A 16,498-nucleotide genomic window follows, 5' to 3' on the forward strand; every position below is an offset into this window, starting at 1 on the left:
CAATGAAAGGAACAACCAGTACAAGCCACTGCAAAAACATGCCAAATTGTAAAGACCATCGAGGCTAGGAAGACACTGCAACGACTAACGAGCAAAATAACCAACTAACATCATAATGACAGGATCAGATTCACACATAACAATACTAAACTTAAATGTAAATAGGCTAAATGCTCCAATTAAAAGACACAGACTGGCAAATTGGATAAAGAGTCAAGACCCATCAGTATACTGTATACAGGAGACCCATCTCACGTGCAGAGACACACGTAGGCTCAAAATAAAGGGATGGAGGAAGATCTACCAAGCAAATGGAAAACAAAAAAAGGCAAGGGTTGCAATCCTAGTCTCTGATAAAACAGACTTTAAACCAACAAAGATCAAAAGAGACAAAGAAGGCCATTACATAATAGTAAAGGGATCAATTCAACAAGAAGAGCTAACTATCCTAAATATATATGCACCCAATACAGGAGCACCCAGATTCATAAAGGAAGTCCTTAGAGACATAAAAAGAGACTTAGACTCCCACACAATAATAATGGGAGACTTTAACACCCCACTGTCAACATTAGACAGATCAATGAGACAGAAAGTCAACAAGGATATCCAGGAATTGAACTCAGCGCTGCACCAAGCGGACCTAATAGACATCTACAGAACTCTCCACCCCAAATCAACAGACTATACATTCTTCTCAGCATCGCACCGCACTTATTCCAAAATTGACCACATAGTTGGAAGTAAAGCACTCCTCAGCAAATGTAAAAGAACAGAAATTATAACAAACTGTCTCTCAGACCACAGTGCAATCAAACTAGAACTCAGGGTTAAGAAACTCACTCAGAACCGCTCAACTACATGGAAACTGAACAACCTGCTCCTGAGTGACTACTGGGTACATAACGAAATGAAGGCAGAAATAAAGATGTTCTTTGAAACCAATGAGAACAAAGACACAACATACCAGAATCTCTGGGGCACAGTTAAAGTAGTGTGGGGAGGGAAATTTATAGTACTAAATGCTCACAAGAGAAAGCAGGAAAGATCTAAAATTGACACCCTAACATAACAATTAAAAGAACTACAAAAGCAAGAGCAAACACATTCAAAAGCTAGCAGAAGGCAAGAAATAACTAAGATCAGAGCAGAACTGAAGGAAATAGAGACACAAAAAACCCTTCAAAAAATCAGTGAATCCAGTAGCTGGTTTTTTTTTAAAAGATCAACAAAATTGATAGACTGATAGAAAGACTAATAAAGAAGAAAAGAGAGAAAAATCAAATAGACATAATAAAAAATGACACAGGGGATATCAGCACCGATCCCACAGAAATACAAACTACCATCAGAAAATACCACAAATATCTCTATGCAAATAAACTAGAAAATCTAGAAGAAATGGATAAATTCCTGGACACATACACCCTCCCAAGACTAAACTAGGAAGAAGTTGAATCCCTGAATAGACCAATAACAGGCTCTGAAATTGAGGCAATAATTAATAGCCTATAAACCAAAGAAAGTCCAGGACCAGACAGATTCACAGCCGAATTCTACCAGAGGTACAAGGAGGAGCTGGTTCCATTCCTTCTGAAACTATTCCAACCAAAAAAAAAAGAGGGAATCCTCCCTAACTCATTTTATGAGGCCAACATCATCCTAATACCAAAGCCTGGCAGAGACACAACAAAAAAAGAGAATTTCAGACCAATATCCCTGACGAAAGTTGATGCAAAAATCCTCAATAAAATACTGGCAAACCGAATCCAGCAGCACATCAAAAAGCTTATCCACCACGATCAAGTGGGCTTCATCCCTGGGATGCAAGGCTGGTTCAACATATGCAAATCAATAAATGTAATCCAGCATATAAACAGAACCAAAGACAAAAACCACATGATTATCTCAATAGATGCAGAAAAGGCCTTTGACAAAATTCAACAACACTTCATGCTAAAAACTCTCAATAAATTAGGTATTGGCGGGATGTATCTGAGAATATTAAGGGCTATTTATGACAAACCCACAGCCAATATCATACTGAATGGGCAAAAACTGGAAGCATTCCCTTTGAAAACTGGCACAAGACAAGGATGCCCTCTCTCACCACTCCTATTCAACATAGTGTTGGAAGTTCTGGTCAGGGCAATCAGACAGGAGAAAGAAATAAAGCGCATTCAATTAGGAACAGAGGAAGTCAAATTGTCCCTGTTTGCAGATGACATGATTGTATATTTAGAAAACTCCATCATCTCAGCCCAAAATCTCCTTAAGCTGATAAGCAACTTCGGTAAAGTCTCAGGATACAAAATTAATGTGCAAAAGTCACAAGCATTCTTATACACCAATAACAGACAAACAGCCAAATCATGAGTGAACTCCCATTCACAACTGCTTCAAAGAGAATAAAATACCTAGGAATCCAACTTACAAGGCATGTGAAGGACCTCTTCAAGGAGAACTACAAACCACTGCTCAATGAAATAAGAGGACACAAACAAATGGAAGAACATTCCATGCTCATGGGTTGGAAGAATCAATATCATGAAAATGGCCATACTGCCCAAGGTAATTTATAGATTCAATGCCATCCCCATGAAGCTACCAATGACTTTCTTCACAGAATTGGAAAAAACTACTTTAAAGTTCATATGGAGCCAAAAAAGAGCCCGCATTGCCAACACAATCCTAAGCAAAAAGAACAAAACTGGAGGCATCATGCTACCTAACTTCAAACTATACTACAAGGCTACAGTAACCAAAACAGCATAGTACTGGTACCAAAACAGAGATACAGACTGATGGAACAGAACAGAGCCCTCAGACATAATACCACACATCTACAACCATCTGATCTTTGACAAACCTGACAAAAACAAGAAATGGGGAAAGGATTCCCTATTTAATAAATGGTGCTGGGAAAACTGGCTAGCCATATGTAGAAAGCTGAAACTGGATCCCTTCCTTACACCTTATACAAACATTAATTCAAGATGGATTATAGACTTACATGTTAGACCTAAAACCATAAAAACCCTAGAAGAAAACCTAGGCAATACCATTCAGGACATGGGCAAGGACTTCATGTCTAAAACACCAAAAGCAATGGCAACAAAAGCCAAAATTGACAAATGGGATCTCATTAAACTAAAGAACTTCTGCACAGCAAAAGAAACTACCATCTGAGTGAACAGGCAACCTACAGAATGGGAGAAAATGTTTGCAATCTACTCTTCTGACAAAAGGCTAATATCCAGAATCTACAATGAACTCAAACAAATTTACAAGAAAAAAACAACCCCCTCAAAAAGTGGGTGAATGATATGAACAGACACTTCTCAAAAGAAGACATTTATGCAGCCAACAAACACATGAAAAAATGCTCATCATCACTGGTCATCAGAGAAATGCAAATCAAAACCACAATGAGATATCATCTCACACCAGTTAGAATGGCGATCATTAAAAAGTCAGGAAACAACAGGTGCTGGAAAGGATGTGGAGAAATAGGAACATTTTTACACTGTTGGTGGGACTGTAAACTAGTTCAACCATTGTAGAAGACAGTGTGGTGATTCCTCAGGGATCTAGAACTAGAAATACCATTTGACCCAGCCATCCCATTACTGGGTATATACCCAAAGGATTATAAATCATGCTGCTATAAAGACACATGCACGCGTATGTTTATTGTGGTACTATTCACAATAGCAAAGACTTGTAACCAACCCAAATGCCCATCAATGATACAGTGGATTAAGAAAATGTGGCACAAATACACCATGGAATACTATGCAGCCATAAAAAAGGATGAGTTCATGTCCTTTGTAGGGACATTGATGAAGCTGGAAACCATCATTCTCAGAAAAGGATCGCAAGGACAAAAAAAACAAACACTGCATGTTCTCACTCATAAGTGGAAATTGAACAATGAGAACACTTGGACAAAGGAAGGGGAACGTCACCCACTGGGGCCTGTCATGGGGTGGCAGGACGGGGAGGGATAGCATTAGGAGATATACCTAATGTAAATGATGAGTAATGGGTGCAGCACACCAACAAGGCACATGTATACATATGTAACAAACCTGCACGTTGTGCACATGTACCCTAGAACTTAAAGTATAATAACAAAAAATTAATGGAGAAAACAATTGAAAATGTTTGTAATAAAAAAGAATGGTAATGTTTCTCTAAATATTTAATATTTAATTTGGGGCCTGTATGGTATTTAAAAGTGTAAAAACCATGTTAATTGAAAAATGAATAATATAAATTTGCATTAACAGAATAATCATAATGATATTTTGTTTAAAAACACGATACTAATGACAAATATTATGGAAGCATTGGTTGTCTTTGGATGCACTGGATGTCTTTGGTAGCATTATAGATGGATTTTTAAGTCTCTTTTCTACTTTTCTTGAACCTTCAATACTTTCTAGAATGAATATGTGTTATTTTACTGAGAGAAAATCTAAATGTTTAGAAGAAACACAAAAATACATAAATGATTATAATTATTTTGGAGTTATATAGATTATTGTCCATCAAAATTTCATGTCAGTCAGAGGCCAATAGGGAGCAGTGGATGCTATAGAAAGCAGATGTATTTACAGATAAGTTATTTTGCAGAAATGTGACAAATCAGTTGGTAGTGAAGGCATAACCCACAAACACTGAAATTTGCTTTCAAAGCATATAAAAGAGTTGATATGCATGTAATCTAAGTCACTTAAATCAATGTTTTGAAACAAGACTGACTATGCATCCTTCTGTAAAAGACAAAACGCATGAGAGATTCTTGAGTGTCCACTAAAATACATACAGACAAAACTTAAAAGTGACTCCCTATCACCTAAATGAGGCAAAGAAAGTGACTGGGGTGGTGGTGGGGTGGGTGGGGGGGGCTAGTATTGAAAAAATTGTGGGAGGGAAATTAAAGCTTATAGCAAAATACACGGAAGAGAGCAGGCACTCCATAAATGTGAGCTGCCTTGCCCTGCTCCACTGGAGGCAAATTCCCTCAAAAGAGTGTTTCTTTTTTCTGATGAGCAGGTTAGTTAGTCCAATCTCAGTCTCTGGACTAGTGGAGGTAGGTATGATTAGGTAGGGAAGGGATAGAAACAGAAAGGCCTGTGCAACAGAAAGGCTGTTCTTGACCTTCAAACACCATTGTAAGTAACAGCAAGCACTGCTCCTGGGGCACAAGGATTCAGTTTTGGTGAGGTGGAAAGTTTCAAATAGATTTGCTATTTATAGAAGCAGCCCGAATGCCCCAAACCACATCAGTTCACTGCAGTGGGGAGTTCACTCCAATTAGCATTTGACTTTTGAGTAAAATTGCTTTCAGAAACAAACATATTCTTTCCTTTTTAAGAGGATTCTGTTGCATAGGCCAGACAGATTCTCTACCCTTTCCCCACCTAATCATACCTACAGCCACCAGACCAACGACTAAGTCTGGGCTAACTTGCTCATTGGAAAAGGAAACACTCTTTCAAGGGAAACTGCCTCCACTGGAGCAGGGAAAGGCAGCTCACATTGACCACGTGCCTACCCTCTCCTATGCATTTTGCTCCAAGCTTCAATTTTCCCCATTCCATTCTATGCTTCAGATGTGAATGCTAGGTCCTCTTCTTTAAAAGGTAATTTGACTTCTTCACCTGAATTCAGGTTCAAAGACATCATCAAATCTAGAAATATGAAAATCATTATATTGTGCTAGCCTACCATTGATTTGTTTATGTTTCAATGTTTAGAGATTTGGTGGAATATAGCAAAGACAAAGACCAGGCCGTTTTCTTCTTTTTTAACAACAACAAAAACTGTGTGCTGATTTCAATGCTATTCAGAACGTTGCTGTTGATAACCAGTGTGATAATGAAGACAACGGTGAAGCTGCACACCTTTGCCTCTTCTTTTAAAAATTAACTTCTCTGTATCTTCTCTGATGTGCATTGCACTTACACTTAATCCACCCTTGGTTTCCAAGATCAGAAATCAAAATGACCTTGATATTTTAGAGAAGGAGGCAATCAGAAAGTGCGGTAGAACTGAATAAAAATATCAACATGGTACTTCCATTGTGCCCCTTGGCAGACATAGTCATTTCCTCCGGGAGCTCCTAATATATTTAACTCATATTTCCATTGGTGCCACGCTGTGTTATAATTTTTGCTTACATATCTGACTTCCCGAAAAGCCTGGAAACTCTTAAGGTCATAACGAGCCTTAGTCATCTTTTTATCACCAGTGATACAAGCTAAGCCGAAGTTAGGAAGTTAGTACATCCAGGCTTTAACAAGGTCAGCAGAAGCATGGCATGTAAAGAAAGCTAAGAGATATGTTTCATCAGCTTCGATGTCGGTTAAAATTTCACTTCTGGTAGAGTTTCTAGTTTAGAACCCAGGGCTTCAAACAAAACTTGGGAAACATGGAAGTAATATAGAAGAAAACAATTTAGCTGGTTAAAGATCTGGAGAAATAGGTGAGGCATCAGAACTCCTCAATTCATAAAAGAAAAGACGGCAGTGGAGTGCAAGTAACTAGAAAGGGATGAGACAGTATTATGGGGCGACTTGAGGAATACTGAAGTGCTCTCCCTTTGGCAGCTAATCCCCATATTCCCTAAGAATAGCCAAGAACGCCTGGCTCATGCCACGATAGCCAGGTGTCACAGCTGACAGCAGCAGGCAGGCACGTGAAAATGCAGAAGTGCTGGGGATATGGGCTAAACAATTTTCTGTGACTGAGACTCTTTGTTCAGATCTGACTGAAATTAGGTGGTTAAAGGGCCCACCCTACCAGAATCTCCTCTCCCACATTTTTTCAGAAATTCTAGGATGTTAGATAAATTAAGTCCTTAGAAAATAAAATGAGATCCTCTGGGCAGACTGCCGAGGCAGGGAAGCCCAGCCTAAGCCCGAGAGGGACAACAAAAAAGGGCCCTGATTAGGTTTTCTTCTCATCTTCATCCAACCACCCTGACTCCTCTAACATAAAGAAAATAAATGAAAAGGCATGTAAGGGGAAATAAATCTGCAAAAAGCAAGACCCTCTTTACCTAAATATATCTCAACTCTGTCAAGACCTACAAGTAGGAGGCAAGCTGAAAAATAACCCCGCCAATGACAGCCATGTCTGAAAGGTTGTTCCTTCTTAGGCTCAGGGTTAAGAGGAGCCGAGAAGTGGGGGAGAAGAACTAGAAAGAAAAATGCCTTCACAGAAACCCAGAGCTCCAGATCTTTCTAATTTCCCTCATCTACTCAAGTTCATGGCCCAGAGGGAAACTGGTGGGGCGGAAGGGAGTGGTGAGGGAGAAGGAGACAACTTTAAAAGCAATTTGTTTTGTAATGGGTCAAAATCAAGTTCAAAGAGAAAAAAAAAAGTCATTTCCCTCCAACATACAGTACATCTATAGTCCAAACAGAGGCTGCTTTGTTAGAAGCTTCTAGAAATTCTGCAGACAGCAGAGGTTAACAGAGGTCAATGGAGTTAATTGTTTATAAGGTCCCCTTTGCTCTCTCTTAAAAACAAAAAGCATGTTTTGTTTTTTCCTGATCCACGGAAGCAGCCCCTCTGTGCTGGCTCTTGTTCTGCTAAATGCTGTCAGTGGGGCCTACAGCAAGAGCCCGGCCACCAGCACACCTGTGGACCCTGTTTCACAGCCGGGCGAACCGGGCAGGCCATCAGCAATGAGATCCAGCTGCGCTGCCTGATAGGCTAATGTCCCATATCATGTCCTTCCCTTTCATGTCTCTGGCTCGGGGCTTCCAATTTGACCAGATGCACTGAGAGCTAAAAGATCCAGGGGGCTGTTCCGAGTTAGTCTGAACAAACAGTGACATTCATTTTATACCATGGAAGCTTTATGCTAGAAGTTCCTATGAAGTGTGAGAAGTCAATGTGGACATCCTGCTGCTGCCAAGAAGTAAAGAACAGGCAGGACCCCTCACTATCCCTTTGGAAAGAGCTGCAACGGTCCACATGGAAATGCCCCTGCTTCTTACCTGGGCACACTCCACTTTGGCACACTCTCCAGTCTGGCAGGTCACTTGGCCACGATCACACATGCAGAACTCACAGGCCGAGCCCTTCCACATTTCATCCTGGTACCGCACAACTCCATCATAGGAGCAGCTCCCAGCAGAAGACACACATTCCTCACAGCATTGCCCATGACGCCGAGCCCTGCTCTGACCCTAGGACACAGAGAGGAAGGTGAGGGGCAGTCCGCAGGAGACAGTGAAACACCCGAGCCAACAGAGACAGGAGGACCCAAAATACCGAAGCTCTACATGGCTCTTTCCCTGGCCCGACCCACGATGGGCAGGGTCCCTTGCACCTCAACCCTTCTTCCTAGGAAGCAGAGCCTTCATATCTTTATGTAACTTTGCAAACATTATAAAACTTTTGATTCCCCCAAAGGACACACCGGAATAAGAAGCACATTCCTTAAATGATCCAAATAGAGCTTTAAACAAGTAAGGTACACACTCTCAAATACCTTTCCGCATCTCAGGGGTAGGCAGGCCTGCTTCTGACACCTGACCTCACCCTGGTCACATATACACGTGGTGCAGGCATTTTCACTCCACTGCTCACCATGCTGCATGAAGACAGGAAAGAAGAACGTGGAAAATCAAACGTCCCATACATCAAATAGAAGCACTGACACATAAGACACCCAATTTTCATTACATTTGTAAGATGAGCCACATTGAATGTACTCTTGAGAAATGAAAACATTTAGATAGGAATAACTTCTACGAAAATAGTCAATAATTGTCCAAAGGAGACTTTAATTTTCATTCACCTATATTCATTCTACAGGTGTGTTGAGGGCCCACTCTGTGCCAGGCACATAGAGACTCGAGACACTGAGAAGGGTAGAAAGACCTTGTTGACTGGCTCATCCGTGGCATTCTTTAGCTCTTGCCTTTGCCAGGAGACCCAGCCCTCACTGCCAGACCCTTTGCCAGCTTCCCTTGCAGCTAGGGCATGGACACTGTCCAACTGGAGGGGACCTCATGGGAAATTTGCTAGAGTGGTGGAGGTCAAAGTAAAAATTCTCCTCCCACATGAAACAAAATCCCACCCCTCTCTTCTACCAACCTTTAGTAATAGCTGTGTGAGGATGAGCTGCCCAGGGCTGAGGAGGTCTCCTTGGGGATGGGAGGGGACAAGATGAAGGGCAAATGCCAACATGTTAAGGGTGGCAGGTGGAAAGATCAAAAGAGCTTAGATCCTTGAAGGCATCATTGAGACCTGAATTGATAAACCCTGCAGCTGCCCCATCCCATCTCTAGATGACATAATTAATGTTAGCATTTTAGCCACTTTTAGAGTGGGATTTCTGTTCCTTGTAGTTGAAGATGCCATTACAGATACAAAGCCTGTCTCTTCAAAGAAAAACTCAGTCTAACAATCCTGTCCAATAAAAATATAATGCAAGCCACACATGTGGCCACTGTGTCAGGTGACCTGTCTAGAATTTGTGAGGCACCTATCCTCTAATACTTAGTTTCAGATTTTCTACTGAGAGTCATGATCCCAATTTCTATTTAGTCTTTTTTAGAGTGGTTGGCAAGTAAGGAAAGTAATTGAGTTTATTTTTTTATGTGTTCTTTGCTTTTGAGTAATGTAACCTTTTTCTGGACCAGCTAGGTACTCCCAGGACAGAACATTCACTCATTCATTCATCCATTCATTCAATTTGTTAAACTCATCTTTATTTGATGCCTACTACATGTTAGGCACATCGTTATCCAGGCTACCCAATAGTACTTTTCAGTTTGCAGGTTCTACAACAAACAGCCTCTCACCTCCCTTCCCTCTGTCTTCTACCACCGCCAGGTTTTCCCCAGTGTAAGATGGCAGGGGTGTGAGGGGACGGTCTCCGGATGTCAATGCATAAAATCCAACCAAAGCAGAAAGACATCCACAGAGCCTCAAAGCTAAATGTAAACTGATGGTAACCAATAATAGTCCTTTTTTCCCCCCCTCAAGATATGTGAACAGTAAGTTCACCAAGGTTCTTGAACCAGGTGCTGCTTGCCAGCACGTTCCTTTATATTTCTAATCCTCTTCAACTTAATTTTTTCATACAAGTTTTCTGTGAAAAGAAGAGAAAAGCTGTTTATGTACTGAGTTACCATTCCTGGCAGAGTCAGACATGAGGGTGGTGACTTATGGTGGCTGGAGTGGGTGGAGGGCAGATGTGTGAGAACGGATGTCAAAACACCTACATGGGGAGCATGAAAGCTTACCTCGTATACTTGGCCAGCTGCAGAGCAGGATCTTGCAGAGCACTGCGGGCAACATTTTCCAGGGACTCGGACTACAGTCTCATCCTTAACACCCAGAACAGGAATAATCCATCACAAAGTGATATTAATAAGATCCACAACAGCAGGAAAATTTCATTCACAGCTAACTAAATCATGCCCCCAAGCATCTATAACAGTACTCGCCTCTCATTTAACATTTCTTAGTCACCTGGGGCTCTGATAAGAATGAACACTTCCAAGGTCAGGGTGCCCTTCAGAAGTTTGCACATGCCTCAAGTCCTGTCTTATTTTAAAAACAAAGAAAAGCACAAATAACAATAATAATGGTTCTTGGTGTCTTCCAGGCATTGTTCTAAGTGCCTCACATGACCCTATGAGTAGATGCTCTTATCCTTGCTTTACAAAAGAGAATAGTAAAGACCAGAGAGGTGTGTAACTTGCCCAAGGTCACACAGCTAACTTGGTAATGGTAACTGGTTGGCAGCAGGACTTCCGAATACCAACCATACCAACATTTAAGAACATTGATACTCCTGCTGAATCGTCCTGAAACTCAAAAGTGAAGGTATCTTTCCTTTGATAAACTACTTCACTATTATTTTGCATATATAAATGTATAAATTTATTTATATGAATGGACATATATTTATATGTGCATTGGAGAGGTCTTTCACATGAAAAAAATCACTCATATCTCTAGATATCTGGGAATAAGTCAGTGCAGAGAAATGTGGGTGACAGATTAAATGCCCAACGAACCCTTTCCCAGCTACCCTGTGTCCCTACATTCTCACCTCTGCCACAACCACCACTCCCAGAATATCAGACTATTTGTCTCTGCTGCCCTAAGAAGAATTTTCTTTCTTTAATTTTCATTAATGCCAAAGAGTCAGCCTCTCACTTTGACTTATCACTACAGCCTTCTTCAATGTCAGGAAAGGAGACAAATGAAAGACAGAGGAAGAGGTGAGAACAAACCAAGTGTCAATAACTAAGAAGTGGTAGATCTTATACAGAAGATAAATCTAGAACAGTTGTCTTCACTTTCTCTTATGAGGAGTAGAAAACACAATTTTATTGTCATTGTTACTCTGGTATTCATGCTGCAAGAACAAGAAGGCCAGTCTACTTGGGAGGGGTGGAGTCACAGAACTTTTAATTTTTTGTGGAAAACCCCAGTCATACCTCAGCAATTCTTTAACCCCATTATATATGATCAGTTGGATTCATGTATTCCTACCTAACTGGGATTTATTTCAAATGCCTGAACCACTAGAATTAAATTGACAACTATTTTCTCTATTTTAGGTTGTTTTATTTCTTTATTTTTCTATATGCAAAGTATTATGACCATTGATTGCTTAATGGAATACGTGGAAATTGAACTTGCACTGAAATCATTTAGTGTTTCTTGACTTCAGACAGATCTCTTCAGCTTAATAAGATTTCAGTGAGAAAATAAAGGTTAGCTGATGTTACACTATTCAGCAACTTTATTATAATAAACAAATGAACTAAGCCTTACACGATGTCAGACAAACAGGAGACAAATGTCAAAATCACAAATCTTGAATAGGCATAGAGTTAGCATCAATCTCTCTTAACCAACATGGAGTAGACTCAAGAACTGTAGCAGAGTCCCCGTGAGTGTACGCAGGGAGGGAGGTATTACCTGTATGGTGGTTGGTATAGGGCAAATTGTGCTTTCCAAATCTTATTGGCAACATCTAATTATACATTGTATTGACCAAAACAGAATCTTTCTTTAAAAATATAAACCAACAAGAGCAGGAAGGAAAAGCATTAAAGAAAAAATTTTCAGGAAACAAGAGAACTACACGATTGAGAGCTGAGATCCATCTGGGCTGGTGCTTTACAGCCAGAACTGGAGAGGAAGTAAGAAGAAGCTGAGTAGGGAGGTGGAACAGAGATAGGAAAGGCTTTTTGACAGTATACTTTTGTTGCTACCATACACCTGAATTCTATCATTCTGACCTCCATATACATGCCCTTCTAACCACAGAGTCTAATACGGGGGCCAACAAACAAGTGTCTGTGGGCTAAATCCAGCCCACTGCCTGTTTTGGTAAATAAAGCTTTACTGGAGCATAGCTATGCCCATTCATTTACATATTGTCTATTGCTGGTTTTGTGCTACGATGGTATAGTTGAATAGTTGTTCCAACTGTATGGCACACAAGGCTAAAAATGTTTGTTATCTGGTTCTTTATGGAAAAAGTTTGCCAATCCTAGGTCTAATACGTTGCCCTCAGTAAAAAGGAGTTTAGTACTAAAACATATTACTAATGCCACTACAATTTGGGGTAGGACTATCACTAAAGATATATTCAACTATGGTTTTCAGTATTCCTTAAATAAAAACACTTATGATAAAGAAGTTTATAGTGTATTATGGCTGAAAGCTCTTGACAAAATTTCTCCCCAGCACAATACTCTTGAAAATACAGAAAAAGATTAAAACCCCACCACCAAAGAGTAAGACAAACAGTCCACCTCCTGCCATTGCCAGGAGGAAGTCCCACTGACCCTAAGACATTCTATGGCCTGCCATTGCTGTGCAAGCCTAAATAAAAATAAGAACCATCATCTCTTCCCAACTTTCCACCTTCCTAGATCTAACAGAATATGGCCTTCCTCCCTCCGATGTGTGGCCACTGCTATTTGAGGCAAAGAGCCCTAGCCCTTCACCTCCCTTAATATCTTTCTTCCTGCATCTAGTCAGAGCCCATGATGTCAAACAATAAAACATGAGTGGGAAGTACGTGTGCTGGGGAAGTAGAGGGAGTGATGAAAAGCAGTGAGGAAAGAGAGTGCCCAAGTGTAAAGAATCACAGTCAGAGAGAGACATGGAAAGAGCCTTCAAAGCAGTGCAGGCTGAGGATCTGTGTTTTTTGTCCCATGTGTTCAGAACATAAGAGGGCTGGACAGTGGAGAAAGAAAAATACGTGATCTCGGTCAACATAACTACACTAAGTGAAAACTTGCCAGATCCTTGGATTAGGAGGCATGCTTATTTCCTAGCATCTGGCTATAAATCTACTTACCCTTGCAGCTTTCAAGCAGTGACTATAGCCTGATTTTTCTTCATGAAGGATGAGTAAATAGAAAGAAGGGAACTTGGGAGAAAACTCTGAAGAATGATCGGTAGGAAAGGAAAAATATCTTCTATTCATCCTAAGTTCATAGCTGAGGCAGATTAACAAGAGAAAAGCATAAAAATGTATTTAAGTTTTATGTGACACAGGAACCTTCATAAGGAAATAAAGACCCAAAGAAACACTTAAACCTGAGTGTTTTTTTAGAGTAGCTGTGACAAAGAATGGATAGTCATTCCATTGGACAAAAAGTATGATCTAATGATAACATACTGGGGAAAATTTTGCAAGGTGTATTTGTTCAGATTTTCTCTGTGTCCCTGTGTCTTTGGAGATAAGGATGCTCCTTTTGTATGGGTATAAGGACAGAGTCTTAAAACCTGCTTTAGGGAAAGATCTGAAAACGCTTCCTAAGCTTTATGACCTGCTTCAGGGTAGAAGCGCAGGGGGAAGGTCAAAGTGATTTTCCTGCTACTCCCGTTTACTCAAATTCCTTCTGCTTAAAATATTCAATATGCCAAGATGCTATATTTGGGGATAGCATGTCCAGAATCCCATCAAAGACAAAGGAGTAACATTCTAAAGATTCAGAGAAACAGCAGGCTTCTGAAACTATTTACTACAGGATCTAAAAGAAAATGTTTAAAAGCCATTTTGTAAGTTCACTGAGATGCAAGAATATTCAGACTTCATCAGACAGAAGCAGGAAGCAATAAAAAATAAACAGGATAAAAAAGTAGATGAACCTAAAACCTAAAGTATAATAAAAAAAAAGAATGTAGTTAATAGTAAAATAATTAGTTGAGTATTTATACTCAAATTGAGTATAAAAAAAGTAGATGAACCAATGATAGTAGAAATAAAAAAGAAGACTTAATTAAAGCAAAATTGTCAAATTAAAATCAGTATTAAAGATACTAGATATAAACTTAAAATCTCGCCATGCAGAGGGAAGGCACAGTGAAAAATGATGAGAGAGAACATGATTGATAAAGAGAAGGAAAGACAGAGGAACAATCTAAGAGTCATAGATATTTCTGGAGAAATGAGAATAATTGGAACAGATATGATTAATCAAAGCCATCACTGAAGAAAACATTTCAAAAACTGGAATACAGTCTAAAAGAGCTCCATAATATTCCAGACAAAAATATATAAAAAGATACCTCACCTAGAAATATTCTGAAAGAGTTTGAATTATAAAGGTAAAGAAACATCCCACAAGAATGCAACAGAGTAAAATTAGCTGCATATAATAGAATAGAAAGCAGACAAACCTCAGATTTCTCCCCCATGGCACTAAATTCCAAAATTCAGTGGAAAGGAGTCCATAGGGTCAGGATGGGAAGAGATTATAGTCCTCCCAAATTTTAGATCCCTCCAAATTTTCTTTCATGTATGAAAGCAACAAGAAAATCATACTCAAATAAGTAAAGGTTCAGAAGACTTACCAATCATCTATCTTTCTTTTTTCTTTTCTTTTCTTTTCTTTTTTTTTTTTTTTGAGACAGGTCTTGCTCTGTCACCCAGGCTGGAGTGCAGTGACATGATCACGGCTCACTGCACCTTCAACCTCCCAGGCTCAAGAGATCCTCCCACCTCAGCCTCCTGAGTAGCTGGGACTACAGGCATGCACCATCATGTCCGGCTAATTTTTGCATTTTTTGCAGACACAGGGTTTCGCCACATTGCCAAGGATGGTCTCGAACTCTTGGGCTCAAGCGATTCACCTCCGCGGGCCTCCCAAAGTGCTGGGATCACAAGCATGAACCACCATGCCTGGCCCATCTATCTTTCTTGAAAAAACATCCAAAGATGAAGTTCAAACTACTTGGAATAATTAATATTAGATCTGGTAAAAGTATGGTATTAAAAATCTCTCAAGAACTCTCATCAGACTGAACAATTTCAGTGAGCCTACAGAAATGTGGAAGGGTTATGGTTATGGCTCTGTTCACAAAGCATCTGGACAAAAGTTGAAAGCAGGCAATTTCAGTACGAATTTACATCCTTTGTTAGAAGAATAACCCCTTATGTGAACATAAGGAATTTCTCCTCTTGTCAAGGATTATCACCAATTTTTAAAATGTGATTATAACTATGCTAACAAACACATCTACATTTTCTTACCAAAAGACTGGAATGAATTCTCCTCCCCTCTCCACCACCAAATCTATCTTGGTCTTTTTGAATGGTGGAAATAAGGGTGATTGTTTTCCTTTCTGCTTGTCCACCCTTGCCAAACTTTCCTTAATGATTACAAAATTCCTTTTGAAATTTAAAAAATAAAAATAAAAACTTTACGTTAAAAATCATGAAAATCCTTGAAGACAGGTTGCAAATTTTTCCAGAATTCAAGACCTGAAAATACATTTCTACTGATAAACTTGTGTTTTCCTTATATTTAATGATGTAATGTATATAAAATTCTTGGAAGGGCTTGATGTTAGCAAACATCATTATTATGATTCTTATTAGGCAGGTGCAAAAGTAATCGTGGCCTTTGTAACGGCCATTACTTTTGCACCAGCCAGTATTATATATAAATGTGTAATTCATTATTCCAGGAGTAGTAGCATACTGATTAAAAATATAAGTCACATATAGTCTTCTGAGATTGCAATGCAGAACTGTTTAGGTTAAAAGTGCTGACGCCTTGAGCAAGTTACTTACCCTCTCTGGACCTCAGTTTTATCAGCTATAGAATAGAAATCATAATAGCTCCTACTTTGTAGGACTGTTATAAGAATTTACAAGCTCTTATAATTAATGGCTGACACATAGTAAACACCCAAAATGGTGGTGGTGATGGTGGTAGTGATGGTAGTGGTGGTGGTGATGGTGGTGGTGGTGGTGGTGGTGGTGGTGGTGATGGTGGTAGTGATGGTGGTGGTGGTGGTGGTGGTGGTGGTGGTGATGGTGGTAGTGATGGTTGTGGTGGTGGTGGTGATGGTGGTAGTGATGGTGGTGGTGGTGGTGGTGGTGGTGATGGTGGTGGTGGTGGTGGTGATGGTGGTAGTGATGGTGGTAGTGATGGTGGTGGTGGTGGTGGTGGTGGTGGTGATGGTGGTGGTGGTAGGTATGGTA

General features: G+C 40.0%; 1 protein-coding gene across 1 annotated transcript in view; it reads right to left on the reverse strand.

Annotated features, from left to right (window-relative positions):
- Nucleotides 1-16,498, reverse strand: part of FRAS1 (Fraser extracellular matrix complex subunit 1) — a 461,949-nt gene that overhangs the window by 259,276 nt on the left and 186,175 nt on the right. Inside the window, exons 7-9 of the mRNA XM_032149306.2 lie at nucleotides 10,275-10,358; nucleotides 8,513-8,614; nucleotides 8,016-8,207 (exon numbers count right to left, since the gene is read on the reverse strand). Of these exons, the coding sequence (XP_032005197.1) occupies nucleotides 8,016-8,207; nucleotides 8,513-8,614; nucleotides 10,275-10,358 (378 nt within the window). The remainder of the gene's footprint in view (nucleotides 1-8,015; nucleotides 8,208-8,512; nucleotides 8,615-10,274; nucleotides 10,359-16,498) is intronic.

The sequence above is a fragment of the Hylobates moloch genome, unplaced genomic scaffold, assembly GCF_009828535.3.
Source record: "Hylobates moloch isolate HMO894 unplaced genomic scaffold, HMol_V3 SCAFFOLD_2, whole genome shotgun sequence".
Classification (NCBI taxonomy): Eukaryota; Metazoa; Chordata; class Mammalia; order Primates; family Hylobatidae; genus Hylobates; species Hylobates moloch.